This window comes from Haliotis rubra, unplaced genomic scaffold (assembly GCF_003918875.1).
Source record: "Haliotis rubra isolate DU_JTF1 unplaced genomic scaffold, ASM391887v1 Scf582, whole genome shotgun sequence".
NCBI classification, from domain to species: Eukaryota; Metazoa; Mollusca; class Gastropoda; order Lepetellida; family Haliotidae; genus Haliotis; species Haliotis rubra.
The window spans coordinates 311,218-330,952 of NW_025767282.1; the positions used below are offsets into that span (position 1 = coordinate 311,218).

A 19,735-nucleotide genomic window follows, 5' to 3' on the forward strand; every position below is an offset into this window, starting at 1 on the left:
TCTTGACATTACAAATATCCTCTTGATATGATGCACGTCTTGACATTACAAACGCCCTCTTGATATGATGCACGTCCACACCTGCGGACATTGGTTTTCATTATCTAGTCAATGTCGGAGATACGCCTTGATATAACGTGAATATTGTTCACAGCGGCGTTACAATATTTTAAACTGACTCACTTACTCATATTTTTATTTCTAGTTTTTAAAGACGACAATGAGTTGATAAAAGCGGCAAAACTCGTTCCAAGTCCATAAAACATCCAATGTAGAGTTCTGACTACGTCATAAACATGTGTTATGAATAACTATCAGGTAAATCCTGTACTTTGCTGTGGCGATAGGGCAGCCTACTGGTTAAACCGCTCGCTTATTGTGTTAAGGTTTTTTTCCGTCGCTAATGTATTGTGTCACTCGCTTTGACGTTGTTGGAATATTGCTAAGAGCGGACCAAACCCATATTCATTGATTCACCTAGCGTTACACCATTTCTTACCCAGTTATCATTACGTTTGTAACCCTAGCCGTGTTATCCGTGCGTGAATACCAAGTGTCCTCATTATGAGACATCGGATATAGATGTCAAGGCGACCGTGATCAGTCTTGCCATGCGGCACAGGCAGACAAGGTGAATAGGAGCAGTTTGCATGCCAGACAATACTATCTTTGTGCTAACTCAAAACATAATTACATGATTAATAAAACATCTTTTTCAGTCTCCAAAGAGACTTGTCTAATTAACTAGATTGTTTTTACAAGTAGTCTGTTATCACGGTTATGTGATACACTGCAGATTTACAGTGCATGTTTGTGCCTCGATCGTTGTGGTATTGATTGCTTTGGAAATAATACCGTAATTTCAACAACCAGCATTTAAGGTGTGAAAATTACGCAAAACCCCGAGTTCCAAGAAAACAGCAGTTATGTAAACAAATCGATGATTTACAGTCCGGACAGCGGTTTGATCGTACCTGAGCTGATCGAACCATCCAGATCGACTCGGCGGGACTAAGGCGAACCAGTGCTGTAGAAGTATCTGGATTGCTTTTAGCACTCTCAACATCTGCATGTTATGGACTGGATCAGTTCATGAAGTTTGCGGGAAGGTAATCACATGTGTTTTTGCTCATTAATCATTGTCTCTCCTTATTGATTAAGGTTTGTTGTGTTATGCCTGACCAACTCGTCCATATTGTCCTCTGTTACTACACGCAAATATACACGGAGCCTTTTTATCATCTTGGCTCTCCTGATATTACCCTGAATATGGGAATTCCAGATTATATTAGATTACCCAATAGCTTTAACATTGCTGAGTGTGGTGTTAAACAACAAACAAGTGAGTGACTGGGTTTACTTTAACGCCTCTTATTATGACGGGGCACAACAGAAATGGGCTTCACACATTGTACCCATGTGAGAAATCGAACCCGGGCCTTTGACGTGACGAGAGAACGCTTTAACCACTAGGCTACCTCAGCGCCCCGAACAACAAACAAACAAAACCAAGCCAGCGAACCTCACCACTTGATCATGTAAGTCGCCTCTTACGACAATGATGGGTTACTATCAAATTCTAACCCAGATCTTCACGTGTCCGGTTTTGATATTGCGAGTCCACTTAGATACCAGGTACTACTTTTCAAGGCCTTTTGGTATGCATCGGTCAAGGGATGAGACCTTCCGCTCTCCGGGCTGACAAGACACTGGTGCGGTCCATAGGTACATGTATGTGGTATTGATAGAGACGCCGATGAAAGATTTTTTCCACAGGCGGATCCTGGCACGGCCAAACGGAGCAACTCTGCACAGCAACTAGCGACGCCTGAAGAAAGTGCGGTTTGAGGAAGATACGCCAGACATACGTCATTGAAATAGAGCTATAAAGGAATGTTACAGAAAATGTTAGTCTGCTGAAGGTGACGTTCTATCTTTCAACATCCCGCTGTCCTTGACCTTTGCGATGCCTCTGTTCAGGGTCACCGTGATAGGAGGCAGCTGGTATGACCGCCACAGGTACCGACTATCGCTGTCTAATGGATATGAACCACAGAGGGACGGCATTTTTTCCATGCATATTATTACTGTGTCAATGTCAAACCTGAGCATCACGCCAGATTTTCTACGAACAGTCAGCTAAAGTGGAATATGGTGTTAAAATCAGCGTTAAACCAACTCACTCACTCGATATCATTCATCCCAATGTTAAACTGCTGCAATCTAGCAGCGTAACACACACGCAGACCTCCCAAAACGCAGACCCGTTAAAACAACACTTGTTATGATTGGTTGCATCCGTGGTTAGTAGGCTGTACCCTTGATTAAGAAAAATGGTATCACCCATGTAACGAGTTTTGACAATGTAGCAAGTGATCCTTTATTTCATCAATATTTATGTAATCTGGTGCAATTTAGATATCATTTGTGAATATCAGGCCCAGTGCGTTCAGGGTAAACCATTCTACAACGGACCACATTTTTACACTTCAGGCTATCGTACAGAAATATTCATGTAAAGACAGAGTAGATTGTATTGTCTTTTTATCAACTTTTCAAAAGTTTACACTTAAACATAATATGCTTATAGATTCTCTTCGTAAGGTTAGATTAGAAGGAAAGTTTTTAGATATTATCACCTGTATGTAACAGATACATGCGCATTGCTGTATAATAGCAATGGCCTTGAACGTAGCGACAAACCCATTTCACCTTATCTCATCAATACAGGTTGCCACACATAACACAGCGCGATACAGGTTTTGTACATTCGGCAATAAGATCATTCAGCGACAAAACCGCCCTCAACAGATTCCCGAGGAACTAGTGTTTCCACACACGCGATCCGATCTACAATACGCACGTTACGCGATGTTATAAAGGGGTTTTCGATAACGTTTTCGCGCCGACAGCAGTGAATGATAGAGCGCGTTTTAAACAGGCCACGTCAAAATATTACGAGAACAGAAACATAGCTTTGCCTTTCAATTTGCACTGGCAGAAAGTGTTCAATGCAGGTAGGTAAAAGTTACGTACACATCTTTCATGGATTTTAAACGTTTCTACATTTCTTGTTCAATATTAGTATTATTATTAGAACTAGCATCAGCAGTAGTACTAGTACTAGCATTAGTACTAGCATCAGCAGTAGTACTAGTACTAGTACTAGCATCAGCAGTAGTACTAGCATTAGTACTAGCATTAGAACTAGCATCAGCAGTAGTACTAGTACTAGTACTAGCATTAGAACTAGCATTAGCAGTAGTATAAGTACTAGTATTAGTCGTAAGTCCCAGTACATTCATAGTAAATTTAAACCTACTACTACTTTAATCGTAATATATATGTTATTGTAATGTATGGCTAGATTTATCTAAATTGCTAACAGCTGAAGGGATGGTGTAAATCCAGCTAGGGTCCATGCAGAAAGCAAAACTACTGTTTACAAGTCCCCATGGTCACTGGCATGGTGATCTACCTTCAGTTGTTAGCAATATATAGCCTGTTTTTATATTGTCTTGTCATCTATAGTTAATGTTTCTAGTGTTAATTGCTATATTTAAATTGAAATCTGTGATGAACTAGTTGTTTTATTGTCCTTCGTTGACAGGTGTTGATAATTTATTTTAATCATTATAAATCTATAACTTGTTTGAGTCACGATATGGCAGAAATATTGCCGATGTGACTTAATATCTTAACTCACTCACTAGTATTATTATAAGTATTAATACTAGTATTAGTATTAGTATCGGTACTAGTACTAGTACCAGTATTAGTATTAGGTAAAATCATCAACAACACATCGGACAGCTAGAACTAACACAAGGTAAAGTCAACAACACATCGGGCAGCTAGAACTAACACAAGGTAAAGTCATCAACAACACATTGGGCAGCTAGAACTAACACAAGGTAAAGTCATCAACAACACATTGGGCAGCTAGAACTAACACAAGGTAAAGTCATCAACAACACATTCGGCAGCTAGAACTAACACAAGGTAAAGTCATCAACAACACATTCGGCAGCTAGAACTAACACAAGGTAAAGTCATCAACAACACATTGGACAGCTAGAACTAACACAAGGTAAAGTGGGCAGCTAAAACTAACACAATGTAAAGTCATCAACAACACATTGGGCAGCTAAAACTAACACAATGTAAAGTCATCAACAACACATTGGGCAGCTAGAACTAACACAATGTAAAGTCATCAACAACACACTGGGCAGCTAGAACTAACACAATGTAAAGTCATCAACAACACATTGGGCAGCTAGAACTAACACAATGTAAAGTCATCAACAACACATTGGACAGCTAGAACTAACACAAGGTAAAGTCATCAACAACATATTGGGCAGCTAGAACTAACACAAGGTAAATCATCAACAACACATTGGGCAGCTAGAACTAACACAAGGTAAATCATCAACAACACATTGGGCAGCTAAAACAAACACAAGGTAAAGTCATCAACAACACATTGGGCAGCTAAAACTAACACAATGTAAAGTCATCAACAACACATTGGACAGCTAAAACTAACACAATGTAAAGTCATCAACAACACATTGGGCAGCTAAAACTAACACAATGTAAAGTCATCAACAACACATTGGGCAGCTAGAACTAACACAATGTAAAGTCATCAACAACACATTGGGCAGCTAGAACTAACACAAGGTAAAGTCATCAACAACACATTGGGCAGCTAGAACTAACACAAGGTAAAGTCATCAACAACACATTCGGCAGCTAGAACTAACACAAGGTAAAGTCATCAACAACACATTGGACAGCTAGAACTAACACAAGGTAAAGTAATCAACAACACATTGGGCAGCTAGAACTAACACAAGGTAAATCATCAACAACACATTGGGCAGCTAGAACTAACACAAGGTAAATCATCAACAACACATTGGACAGCTAAAACAAACACAATGTAAAGTCATCAACAACACATTGGGCAGCTAGAACTAACACAATGTAAAGTCATCAACAACACATTGGGCAGCTAAAACTAACACAATGTAAAGTCATCAACAACACATTGGGCAGCTAAAACTAACACAATGTAAAGTCATCAACAACACACTGGGCAGCTAGAACTAACACAATGTAAAGTCATCAACAACACATTGGGCAGCTAGAACTAACACAAGGTAAAGTCATCAACAACACATTGGGCAGCTAGAACTAACACAAGGTAAAGTCATCAACAACACATTGGGCAGCTAGAACTAACACAAGGTAAAGTCATCAACAACACATTCGGCAGCTAGAACTAACACAAGGTAAAGTCATCAACAACACATTGGGCAGCTAGAACTAACACAAGGTAAAGTCATCAACAACACATTGGGCAGCTAAAACTAACACAATGTAAAGTCATCAACAACACACTGGGCAGCTAGAACTAACACAAGGTAAAGTCATCAACAACATATTGGGCAGCTAGAACTAACACAAGGTAAATCATCAACAACACATTGGGCAGCTAGAACTAACACAAGGTAAATCATCAACAACACATTGGGCAGCTAAAACAAACACAATGTAAAGTCATCAACAACACATTGGATAGCTTCAACTAACACAAGGTCGAGTTATCAACAACACATTGGGCAGCTAGAACTAACACAAGGTAAAATCATCAACAACATATTGGGCAGCTAGAACTAACACAAGGTAAAGTCATCAACAACACTTTGGGCAGCTAGAACTAGCACAAGGTAAAGTCATCAACAACACATTCGGCAGCTAGAACTAACGCAAGGTAAAGTCATCAGCAATACATTGGGCAGCTAGAACTAACACAAGGTAAAGTAATCAACAACACTTTGGGCAGCTAGAACTAACAGAAGTTAAAGTCATCAACAACACATTGGACAGTTATAACCAACAACAGGTAAAGTTACCAACAACACAACTGGTAGCTAACAACAACACCAGTTGAACTGCCAACACCCTGCATAGTCAAAAACAACATAATGAATAGCTAATGCCAACAAACACCGTCGCACAACACAAATGTAGAGCTAACACAAACATCTGTCAACAACACAATGGAAAGCAACATTCGTTAACATTTGTTTTTTTAAGCGTGTGCACACTTCACATCAATGCATTTAGAACGCATGCAAAGTCGTTCATGCATAATGTAGATCCACATTGTGCACAATGTGCAAAGCTTGTGAAGATTATACAGACTGTGTAAACCAAATACCTTTACAATGTAATTCCATATGACTGTCATTATCGCGATTTGAGTTACTGAACCCGTGGTATGACTTTGTATTTAACGCCTTACATGTTCTTCAGCCTTTTAACGGAATGTCGGGCCCTGACTTGAGCTGGTCACACAAATTTACTGTCATGCTTGCGACTAATGGTGTACACGTTACTCCGTTGCCAGATTAGATATGGATTTACAATTCAAAAGTTCATAAATGTCAATTTAACCACAGAAATGGATTGACGGTGTTGGCAACCAGAATAACGAAACTTATTGATTACAAAGTACAAAGCTAATCTCAGCAAACATTTCGCATAAAGCCATTTGAAAACATAAGTCGAACTTTACCGCGCGACTCAATCGGTAGTTGCCGGTACTTGGGCACTTTTAAGTACAATCTGTGATCTGTGTGCCAATGTACTTGGTGCGCAATACTCAAGGAAGTAAAAATCATATTATGACATCAAAACTCTTAAGTGCGAAATATTGCTTAGCTATTATTTTCTTCAGACTGACATACACTTGACAAACGTTGTGTGTGTGTATGTGGTTAGACCCATTTTTCTAAACTCTACGAAATCCAATATATCTTGTACCAAACGTGCACATTGATAACTTAAGTATATGCCAAATTTTGTTTGTTTGTTATTATAATTACTAGCTTTAAGGTATGTCCCCTGATATCCCCACAGTTGAGGCTTGTCAGGGTCCAAGCTATATCTAAACGTCTGGCGTTCAATACACAGATTCGAACTTCAAATATCCAGCTTGACTAACACGTACTTTTGAGTACAAGGTATATTAGGCACAAATAGAAACACATTTTTGAAAGACGCAATTAGGAATAATATTCTGGTCGTTATCAAACATACACGTGTGTACTTATTAACAGTCACGCATCATCTCCTATTGTAGTTCACAAATTAGTAAGTCACAATGAAACGGTTTATGTATTGGTGAAGCATCTATACAATAACGGCTGTGGTCGGATCTCGTTTACATTGACGGCTGCACTTGCTTTGTCCTGTGTAGGAGCGAGAAGGGTGTAGTGTTGGTTGTGGTAGTAAGATGTTTAATCAGAAGAGCATTGCTCTTGTTGTTTCTTCAGTCTTGTTACCGTTCAGGAAGGTGACAGACACTTTGAAAGACCGGTTCACGTGGTATCGTGATGCAGATATATTGCTGCCATCAGATGCAGAAATACAGACAAAGAAGCCTGTCATCTTGATGGCTAAACCAAATTCAGAAAAACTTTACTGCATGGGTTACGTTGAGAACGATCGCTTGCATATCCGTACAGCCAAGTCGATATCTTGCCGCATATCCCTTGCATATTCCTACAGAAAGTCGAAAGATTGCTCTCTCTATATATTTGCTTTATACAGGAAGATATATGCAAGAAGCAAAATTCGCCAGGTCAACACATAGTTATAGTATTGACGATCAGCTTCTGATCATATGCCGGCGGAATGTTAGTTGCAAAACATTTCGTCTTTTCAAAGTTTGGACTGTAATTAAGTGAATATTTCTGTAGCGAAAATTCTCAAGATCAAAACTGCAAGATGATTTTCACTTAAAGTTTGATATCTCAATGATATCGTAATCATGGGCAGCAACTCGGGTCATAAGTATTTCCACAAGATGGCCGCCGCAATAAGAGCGGTCACAAACGACATGGCGATCATAATGGTTTTATTGTCACAAACCAATGTTTAGGTACTTATCTGTAAACATTACAACTTGGTAATACACCCATTTACTCTCAAAACCTGTCGGATTCTTTTAGGTAGACTCTTAAGCTTGTACAAGGATTCGGTATAGGCAGGGGTAAAGGTGGACCAAACGTCTTGAACGACCCAGATCAAGTCATCCCGACAATGAATGTCGTGCACTCGTCGCTTAAAGGTCACATGCAACGTAAAACACAACTTTGCAGATTCTGATACCTTTCGGTATGGACATACCGAAACAAAGCGTCAAAAATGCAAATTCAACTTATAAAGTTGAAAAATAATGCGATGAAAAAAACCGCGCGAAATCGAAGTTCAAAGGTTTCACTAATTTTCCCCAGACTTTTCTGGGGAAAACGGGTTTCAACAGCTGGGCTGCGCTCATAGCACGTGCGCAAGTAAATAGGTTCGCGCAGCTTGGAAGCGGGTTGTCGGGTGAATACTCTGTGAAGGCTTTGGTGTGAGCTATTTTTCTAATGTTTTGTTGATATCTCACAGGCGCGAGCTTTTTATATGTTATTACAGTAAATTAACTGTTTATATAATTTCATTTGTCTATTTCACCACACGTTCTTCTTACCGAGACACTTTCTCAGTTCGATACCTCAAAGCAATGTCATTATTTAGCGTTGACAGAATTTCTAACTGTGATATAGATATGTCGTTGTCACAGACAAAACTCAATGTCTTGTTTTATTGACACCTGTGTGTCTGCCTGCCTGTCTGCTAATGACAATAATCAATACACAGCTGCTATCACTGACCACATGCAATTTGAACTTAACACCAATCAGGCTATACACCATAAACAAAATGCATTGATTTATGGCCCGACTTCGGTCTCTGTCACATTATGTAATTACACAGACAGGCAGGTGTGATAATGAGCAATCAATCAATGTATTGGCGGTTAATCCTTTGAAGGAAGGACGTTGTTTTACAAAGAGACCAATGGGACTATACACCAATGTGAAAAACCTGAAACGATTATCGCATATTAGACTGTTAAAAGACACATGGCATTGGACAGGATACTTTGTCAGCTGCAGATGAATGGCATCTCATTCCTTTATGTGGATATTGTTCCCCGAACAAGGTAATAGTCTGATATTGTTTTTTATTATATTATGATATTGTCGGTTTTAATTTTAATATTTGCATTTTGTTTGTATTTATTTGTTATGACATTCAACAGAATCATTTTTTTTGCCGTGAAGTGTAATGAGACAGACAACATACACTAGGTCGCACTCAGGGCGCGTGTGCGAAATATGATACACGTTGGCAATCTATAAAATGTCTAGATATTACAATCATGTTATAAATTCACTAAGTATAAGCAGATTGTGTGCATTTCATAAAGTTTCAAAATGCATACCAATATGATATTAAACTAATTAGGATTATAAGACAAAATATAAAGATGTACATTGACTTCGTTATTTCAGTCCTAACATTTTTTACCACTGGCAGATGGTTAAACTTAAAATGTTTTCATTTGTTATAAAAATATTGCCATTAAATACAACATTCAGATTGACTAATAGTGAACCCAAGCTCACTACTCTCCCCAAGACTCCCTATGTAACTATATTATCCCTGTTTTAGTTATACATTTATATTATATTCACATGCATATAAGCCAAATGGCACTTTGTATTTATCAAAATATATGTATGTTCTCGATATCATTTTGTATGATTTATGAGCATATAAAATCCTGAATCCTGTTAGCCTTACTTTCAAAACAATGCTATTGTATCAGGCTTCTCACCAAATTCAAGGCCAAACTATTTCTTAAATCAAATTCTCCATCCACTTACGTTAACATTTTTATAAAGTCAACATTACTATGAAATCAAAATTATGCATCAAAATCAGCATTTTTATCAAAGTGAATAATTTTTTAGAAGAAACCAAATTATTCATCAAAGTCTACATAATTTTACAACAAAATCAGCATAAGATTATCGAGTAAAACAGATTTCATCTTTGTTGATCAGACTATACTTATACTATCAATAGCATGAGGATGGCGCAGCAGAGGTAACGAACCAGTGATGAATTCTGGGATATCATCCGGGTACTCACTGGAGAAAAACAATAACAAAGCAACAACCAGTCCACGGAAATTGCTCTGGATCAGTGGCCCTTTAACACGTTTGCATGCGTGAAGGAGATAAAAGTGTCGGGTGCAGCCAGTGATCACGTGATGTGTTCATTATCTCTCTGACATGTTGACCTGCCTGCTTGTCCTCAACTCGGGGAAGTCATTAATGTGTACATGTCGATAATGCAGTTTCGGTTTACGCACATTGACAAAGGAGTCTGTTTATTCTTTCGTGACTGTGGATGGCTTGCTCGGGGATCAAGTCGCCTGCCTGAAGAATGGATTATAGATCTCCATGGCGTGTAGACCTGCACATAGAAGCATTATACGTCATTATAGCCAAAAATGAAATATAGAGGATACTAAACGACCTTCCGTGTAATACCAATTTTATTAAATGAGTTAATGAATGTCTTCGGCGTGACGAGGTTACCCACAAGGTTACCCCACCGCCCCCCTCACGACAAGCCCTGGGTAGGAAACCTTACTTGCCTCCCATAATCTGCAGTCATACATCTTCGACTGCAAAAGAGTTGTGGAAACACATGCAATCAAGTAAATCGATTTATTGTTTGGATTAGCGCAAACGTCAGGGTCAATGTGGACATCTAATTCATCTGTCACACCACTTAAAGGCCTTATTAAACAAGCTGTATCACCAACGTATTCAAAGTCAGTAAAAATATTGCAGCACATTTACAAACTCAACTTCGTTAAAGAGTAGTACTATATATAATATATTTTTGTGTCATCTTGATTAATTATGCATAATTTATGCTCATATATCACCGTTGGTGGCTCAAATTGATGATAAGCTGACTGACTAAACTTCGACAAATCAAATACGTCATACGCTGACTGACCAAACTCCGACAAATAGGTGATAAGTATGGGTTTAAAGGCGACGGTGTACCTGTATGTACATGTAACGGCTGTTGACAGTCTAGATAATTTAAAAATAAAACGTTACTATAGATGCCTATGGTAACATTTGGTTCCGTGTAACCTGTAAACGCTCAGGATGTCAGTGCACGTGAACCATGAACGCGCTCCACTTTTCGCCGTTGAAACTCTGAACCCAGGATAGCGTAGCCTGTGCTGGGTCGTTACGAATAATATTGTTACCATCGAAACAATGGACAAAACATGCAATGATCATAAAGAAAAGAAAATTTACTTTCATTTAACCTCAACCATTGTAAACTTCATGGTCCAAGAGCTGTGGGGCGGTATGGAAAACTGCAACACAAGACAGAGACGGATTTACCGTTGGAAGGGACGGGGCGGGGGTTGAGGATTCATATTAATACATGTTTATCAATTTATAGTATTTTTATGTTCATTCCCATTAAAGTACACACGGATTCGTGAAAGTACATTAGAAAAAAACTCACATGCACACAAGATCCGGGTTAGAATTGATCTTCAGTAATCCATGCTTGTCTTAAGACGCATCGGGTGGTCAGGCTCGCTGACTTGGTTGACACATGTCATCGTATCCCAATTGCGTAGATGCTCATGCTGTTGATCACTGGATTGTCTGGTCCAGACTCGCTCATTTACAGACCGTCGCCATATTGCTGGAATATTGCTGAGTGCGACGTTAAACCACAACCAAACCAACCAATCATACGTACAAGCTCGCACGCTCTCACATACATATACGAACATACAATAAATATCCCACATACGTAAAATATAAACGATATGTAATCATAAGTGGCCCTAGTCGTCTTAGGCGCCGCCATACGTTGTGCTGAGTTGCGTTCTGTGGTCGTGTCTGCGTCCAATTGGCGTGGGTTCGAATCCTTGATTCTCCCTTAATTGTCCTGGTTTGTTAGCACCATTCATAGGTTAGTAGTTTCACCTGAGTCACTTTGGACTTTAACCACCTGCAAACTGGACTATGCGAATATGGGAGTTAAATCCACCATCATTATAGAGTTTCGTAATCCGGACTCAAATCTACCATCATATAATTGTCTTGAGAGTCAGATCGGTTCTGGGATTCAAACCCAACATACATGTTGTCTAAGGAGTCCGTTCAAACCTGGAACTCAAATCTGACTCGAGTTGAAAGCAAATAATCATGTTCTGATCATAAAAATGACGATGATGATGTAGATGCCTGTAGACGGGCCCCTGAACTAATGAAGAGCCTAATCACCCGAAACCTCTTTGCTGCAATTATTTATTATCAATATGTAAAAGAAAAATAATAACAATTTCAGATAGGGTAACTCCAACAGCCAGCAGCCAAGAACGCTAAATACAGAAAGAAGACAATCCAAACCATCAGCATGTGTGCAGCTCGGGTAAGTCACATCAACACATGGGGTCTGTTTCTTCACATGTTTTCAGCACTTAATATCAATAACGTCGATGTGTGATATGATATGCCGAGAATATAAACATTATTAACACACGGATTGTTATCATTTTTGGAACTATACAATGCATCGGCAAAGAATGTTCTTAAAGGTATCTTCATGGCAAGGAGCGTGAAAAAAATGAAATGATTAATCAGTATGTTTGGTTTCAATTTAGCATGATCCTGGCAGATTCGAGTTCGTGGCCAGGATGGGGCGGTTGACAATCGGGACTGATGAGGAGAATGAATCCACGAATAGGGTGCCCCTGTCCTTTATCATGCCAGTTCTACCTCCCAGACAGGTAAGTAGCTCTTCCAGGAACTCTGTTTTGACATAAATGGCAATAATCACTCATAATGTGGTGTCAAATCTGTTTTCGGAACAATAAGTGAAACTCACTTTTGGTGCGCCGCTTGATACTGCTGGAATATTGCTGCGTAAAACCATACCCACTGACTCACTAAACCGCTGTTCGATTCTGAACTGAAAGTTTTTGAGTTACTGAGATCTTGGTTGTATGTATTGCATTTGCACCAGCCTTAGGAACATCCAGGTGGTAAAGAAAATGTATGAACTATTGCTGTCCACAGCAATATTAAAGCTGATTATCAATGTATGAACTATTGCTGTCCTAACAGCCGTATTAAAGCTGATTATCAACGGACAATCTAGTGGTCGATATCGTGAGCAAGACCCCGTCACGATGATTGTCAAGCAAATGTCATCTGAAGTTAACTGTGAAAACATTACTTGGATTTCCTCGCAATGAACATCTCCATGGAAGTGGAGGATAAGACATTTATGCAAGAAGTAGGTGTGCCTGTATAATAAGTGTATTACCTGATTTGATGACTTCATAGTTGACTATATAAACGGATATTACTCGTGTATGTTACTAATAGAGCGTTGTATTCTCGTAAGGAAAAACTTGGGAGAAGTCTGCGTGCCTCTAAGACGGTGGATCTACCTGGCGACTACCAATGTGACGAAGATACAAACAGGCGGGTAAGTCTTTTCTCGTTGTACCTGCATACAACCTAACCCGTAACCAGCCATATAGGATTTTATTTATTTCTTTTCTTAGCGCTGCACCAAACTATCGTGTGTGAAACTGTCAAGTGATTGACATTATGAACATCTGTCATTGCAGTTAGGATATAGTGACGTAACCGTGCCTGATCCTTCGGTCCATTTAGGCTCACCTTGAGACAAGGTTAGGTTTATGGGTGTCTAGTTTATTACGCGGACTCAACGCAGTTTCCACCCGCCTACCCACTGACCCACCCACCGACCGATCAACAGACTCGGATGCAAGCGTCCTCGCTCTTTAACTATAATAGTTCAGGGCGAAAGTGTGTTTTATTACACTATACATGGTGGTAGAGCTAACTGTATTTCTTAAATCATTCCTTGTACTGGTGTATTCTGGTACAATCTGATATAGATCATATATTCAAGAATCATCCCAACCTAACGTACCCATATACCCATCTATCACAAGTAGAACCTGTTTACGTCTTTATTATAACACTACGTGATTTTATTTCGTAGGCAAACACATCGAGAACCGACACCCCCACGAGCGCTACCACAGTGAGTGATGCCTTTATGCTGTGTTTTACTCTCTTAATACTTACTCACTACCAAAACTAAATATCTAGTACAAAAAGAAAATTTAGTGTAGAAGTCTTCTCTGTGATGTGAAGGACTTCCTCATTGATGGCATATGTGTTAAATTTTAGAGATAAGATACTGAGGCTTGAGGTAGGTTTAACCATGGGCACAAATTGTCCTCCCGTTCCTGCTGCTTTGTTTCTTTATGCACATGAATTGCATTTTGATTGGCTCGGATTGGCAAACGTTTTACAAATGAATAAATTAATTCTCTCATATTGGTGATCTGATAATAATGGAATGATAATAAAAATATAAAATGGTTATACATTCAATTCCCTTCCACTAATTTACCTAATACGGTAGAACAAAAGAGTTCAATCGGGCAGGATCAAACAACGAGGGCAATGACTGTTTGAAAACAAACTGAGAAAAAGAAATGGCACGTAATAATTATTGGTATGTGTAAGCGCGTGCGTGCGTGTGTGGGTGTGTGCCTGAGAGCGTGTGGCACTGATCCCCATTTTTCACCAGTGAGTGAGTGAGTTAAGATTTTAAGTCACATCGGCAATATTTCAGCAATATCTTTCACCAAACGCCAGTCATTACATGATCATGAAGATGCCTACACTATGTCAGAGAGACAACAAAGTAGTTTGGAGGCTGAGTAATTTTACGTGGAAAAGGCTTCTATAATTTTTATAGGGGCTGCATTTTCGATAAAGCAGGCCGATAATGTTGTGTCCATATCTGATATATGAGTTCATCTGTCTGGAATATTTCACTTTAGTACATGGAAACATATCTTAAACTGCGAAGAATTCAGATTTCTTGCGAATTACGTTATATCATATTTTTATTTTAACTGTGATCCATGCCAATCTGGGGTGGAATTTATGCCTCAGTTGCCTGGATCAAATAAACCACTACTTTAAGTGAGTGAGTTAGTAATACGCCGCTTTTAGCAATAATCCAGTAATATCACGGCGAGGGACATCATAAATGGACTTCAATACATCGAACCCGTGTTTTCGGGGTGACGAGCGAACGTTTTAACCACTAGGCTACCCCCCGCCTCAATCGCTACATTGTCTAGGCCAAATTCGAATGTTTTACTGACCGCCGTTATATGGCTGGCATATTGCTGAGTGCGGTATTAAAAACCAACCAACAAAACAAACTAAACCAAAAACCCTTCGTGTGTTCCGTATCATATGTAAGGGAACACATGAAAGTAAAAGTGTTCCTGTATTCTTTTCCAGAATTTCACGCACTGTGCAATACAAACCTTGTGAAGAAACCGGGAAAAGAATAAAGGAACACTTGTACTTTTGGGAAAAAAATCGGTTCAAGTTGAAATTCAAGCTATGTAATGATATGCCTTTACCTAATGTGGTTATGTTACCCACATACCCATCTATCACAAGTAGAACCTGTTTACGTCTTTATTATAACACTACGTGATATTATTTCGTAGGCAAACATCGAGAACCGACTTCCCCACGAGCGCCACCACAGTGAGTGATGCCTTTATGTTGTGTTTTACTCTCTCAATACTCACTCACTACCAAAACTGAATATCTGGTACAAAAAGAAAATTTAGTGTAGAAGTCTTCTCTGTGATGTGAAGAACTTCCTCATTGATGGCATATGTGTTAAATTTTAGAGATAAGATACTGAGGCTTGAGGTAGGTTTAACCATGGGCACAAATTGTCATCCCGTTCCTGCTGCTTTGTTTTTTTGTGCACATGAATTGCATTTTGATTAGCTTGGATTGGCAAACGTTTTACAAATGAATAAATTAATTCTCTCATATTGGTGATCTGATAATAATGGAATGATAATAAAAATATGAAATGGTTATACATTCAATTCCCTTCCACTAATTTACCTAATACGGTAGAACAAAAGAGTTCAATCGGGCAGGAATCAAACAACGAGAGCAATGATTTTGACAGTTTGAGAACAAACTGAGAAAAAGAAATGGCACGTAATAAATATGGGTATGTGTAAGCGCGTGCGTGCGTGTGTGGGTGTGTGCCTGAGAGCGTGTGGCACTGATCCCTATTTTTCACCAGTGAGTGAGTGAGTTAAGATTTTAAGTCACATCGGCAATATTTCAGCAATATCTTTCACCAAACGCCAGTCATTCCATGATCATGAAGATGCCTACACTATGTCAGACAGACAACAAAGTAGTTTGGAAGCTGAGTAATTTTACGTGAAAAATACTTCTATAATTTTTATAGGGGCCGCATTTTCGATAAAGCAGGCCGATAATGTTGTGTCCATATCTGATATATGAGTTCATCTGTCTGGAATATTTCACTTTAGTACATGGAAACATATCTTAAACTGCGATGAATTCAGATTTCTTGCGAATTACGTTATATCATATTTATATTTTTACTGTGATCCATGCCAATCTGGGCCGGAATTTATGCCTCAGTTGCCTGGATCAAATAAACCACTACTTTAAGTGAGTGAGTTAGTAATACGCCGCTTTTAGCAATAATCCAGTAATATCACGGCGAGGGACATCATAAATGGACTTCAATACATCGAACCCGTGTCTTCGGGGTGACGAGCGAACGTTTTAACCACTAGGCTACCCCCCGCCTCAATCGCTACATTGTCTAGGCCAAATTCGAATGTTTTACTGACCGCCGTTATATGGCTGGCATATTGCTGAGTGCGGTATTAAAAACCAACCAACAAAACAAACTAAACCAAAAACCCTTCGTGTGTTCCGTATCATATGTAAGGGAACACATGAAAGTGAAAGTGTTCCTGTATTCTTTTCCAGAATTTCACGCACTGTGCAATACAAACCTTGTGAAGAAACCGGGAAAAGAATAAAGGAACACTTGTACTTTTGGAAAAAATATCGGTTCAAGTTGAAATTCAAGCTATGTATTGATATGCCTTTCCTAATGTGGTTATGTTACAGTTTCGTCGGCAAAGTAGTGAAGAAAGTCTGGAAAGAATATGTCAAAGTCGGAAGAAACAGGACCATGCAAGAAAGATCAAAGTACAAAATGTAGTGCCTTCTCCCACTTCGTCACAGCGTACAAGTAATGGCGCCTTGCCACAGAGTTCCCCTACTCCCCCAGAAACCAGCGATGTATCCTGAAGTCACGGTTAAGATATGGTTACATATATGTCTCATCATTGTAGCGATAATATGTACTGCAAAATAATTTCTATCAATATATATAAGAATTTTTCGTAATCACTAACGTATTTTGTTTAGTATATGATAGTCTGTAACATTATATCAAATACATCTATAATTATGCCCAATTATGTGTAGAACGTAGTATCAAGGTATCTGTTAGTCTCGAGTGTCCAGCTGGGGTGTGTATTTTGTCCTTCGTTGTTAAGTTTTTATTTTACAACTCTTCCTTCGACAGTGAAGTCGGTTTGGTACAAGGAATTAAAAATAACCCTGAATTACAGTTACTGATGTTTACAGATGAATCTGTGTTTATGTCTGACACAATATTTGGTCTTTTTGACGTGTTGGAAGTGTTTAAGAAAGACCATCAGTTTAAACAAAATAATTTATAGTTTCAAGTATGGTTGTGCGACACACAAAGAAATCAGCCCAGCAGATAAGTGCAGTGTTTTTCACTGAATTGTGCACTACGTGTTACAAGCATGAAATGTGGCATGATTGTAGCTTATTCCCTTCTTATCAAAGAAAGATCGAGAGGCCTTGCAGATTTTATATATATATATATTTTGTTTTTGGAGGGAAAAAATTGAAAAAGAATATATAAAATTACTATTTTCGTCATAACGTTTTCTAAACTTCTCCCATTCTCATAAATCATATACCAAATTGTAGGAAATTCACAGCTGATCATGTTTCAGCATACATACCTTTCTCTCTTTAACGGTTACGTCTACGATAGTCAATTTAATGGAAAAAAGGGGAAATTGACATATTTTTCAAAATGGCCGCCATAAAGACTACATCAGTAAAATAAGTATGAGATCATCCTGTGATCTAACTTTTTTATCATTTGTTAGCAAATTCTAAACGAGAAGCCTCGCAGATATTGGACATTTTTCTTTTTCTTTTTTTTGTTTTGGAAAGAAATTAATTTTCCGAAAACATTCATCTTAACTCACTTTTAAATTTCCAAATACTAATAAATTATGTATCATTGATATAGCGAGAACAAAAATATTATTAGATTTACTCATATGTATAATGTATGAACTTGATTGACTATGGATCACCTATAAAAACCACATCAAAACCAACGCAAACATGTTTGATTTGGCAATCATGCCAAATTTCATGCTTGTAACACGAAGTGCACAATTTGATGACTTATCCGCTGGGATAAATATGGTACACAGTTAGAAACTGTTTTTTCGCATATTTACATGTAGATGCTATTTTCTTAAAATATTTCGTATGCAGTAAACATGTAGCCAATACTTTTTCGGATGCTGATCAAGTTCTCTTGGATTTAATGCAATCTTTGATATATGTTTGAAAGAATCTATACATAGACCGAAATAATTATATGAATAACATTTGCCATCGCCTCTGTGATGGCTCATAAACATCCAGGATGGGACTCAACCCAACAACAGTACTAGAATCGGTACTTTACTGAGAAAGTGTAATCCCAAATATAACATGTGTTACATTTGACCACTTTCTAAATGGCATTGTGTAGCCATTTTAACATAAACTTAAAACATATTTTGTCGTTGCACCCTCAACCAAAGTTCCTATTAACCTAAAAACCACATGTACTAGGAAAAATTGTATGGAACCTTATAACAGAGCTGCGATCCATGTCTGGTATGTTTCGCATCTTTAAAACATTATTCAGCTTCAAACTGGTGACGAATGTACAAAAAGGACAAATACATTTAACCTTCAATGTTGCACTTAAAAGTACTAAACCTAATGACTTGTATTCGATATTTGAATCAGCCTGGTGATGGGGATATTAAACTTATACATAGAGAAAATATAAACGCTTTATTTGTCATTATGACTCTGGGCACAGGCTGGTGGTTTGCTTCAATTTCTTGTGCCAAGAAAAGATGTTGTTTGCAGATGGTAGTTTTGTTTAATAGAACGTCTGGTATATACTGCTGCCATCCTGAGCTTTTATTTTCCATTGCCTTGGTATAGTAGCTGGTTTCATGTCAGACCGCTGAGACGAGGCCTTGTAATGCCGTGAAAGGTTTGCCCGTTTTGTACCTGAGTGCCATCCTAGTATTAGCGCTGATGCATATTTTACAGGTAACTGAGAACCGTCTTCGTAACACTTTTAGAGATACATGTTTTGTATGTAACATTCCGCCATGAACGGTCAGTGTAACACTCTGCTAGAGATGCACGTTTTGTATGTAACATTCCGCTGTGAACGGCCATGATAACACTGTGATAGAGATGCACGTTTTGTATGTAACATTCCGCCATGAACGGTCATTGTAACACTGTGATAGAGATGTACGTTTGTATGTGACATTCCGCTGTGAATGGTCATAGTAACCCTGTGCTAGTGATACACATTTTGTATGTGACATTCCAGTATGAACGGTCATGGTAAAACTCTGATAGAGATGCACGTTTTGTATGTGACATTCCGCTGTGAATGGTCATAGTAACCCTGTGCTAGTGATACACGT

At 38.6% G+C, this 19,735-nt stretch overlaps 1 protein-coding gene across 3 annotated transcripts; it reads left to right on the top strand.

Annotated features, from left to right (window-relative positions):
• Positions 1-1,008: 1,008 nt before the first annotated feature.
• LOC124254783 lies at positions 1,009-19,060 on the top strand. 3 transcript variants are annotated; one of them, XM_046688634.1, is made up of 6 exons: positions 1,009-1,109; positions 12,316-12,399; positions 12,632-12,757; positions 13,378-13,461; positions 14,008-14,049; positions 17,022-19,060. In XM_046688634.1, the coding sequence occupies exons 2-6, from the start codon at positions 12,385-12,387 to the stop codon at positions 17,202-17,204; spliced, it is 450 nt and encodes a 149-aa protein (XP_046544590.1). In that variant the 5' UTR covers positions 1,009-1,109; positions 12,316-12,384; the 3' UTR covers positions 17,205-19,060. The 3 variants fall into 3 exon arrangements, with proteins under 3 accessions (XP_046544590.1, XP_046544592.1, XP_046544591.1); XM_046688635.1 differs by lacking the exon at positions 1,009-1,109 and adding an exon at positions 2,794-3,017; XM_046688636.1 differs by lacking the exon at positions 14,008-14,049.
• The last annotated feature ends 675 nt before the right edge of the window (positions 19,061-19,735 follow it).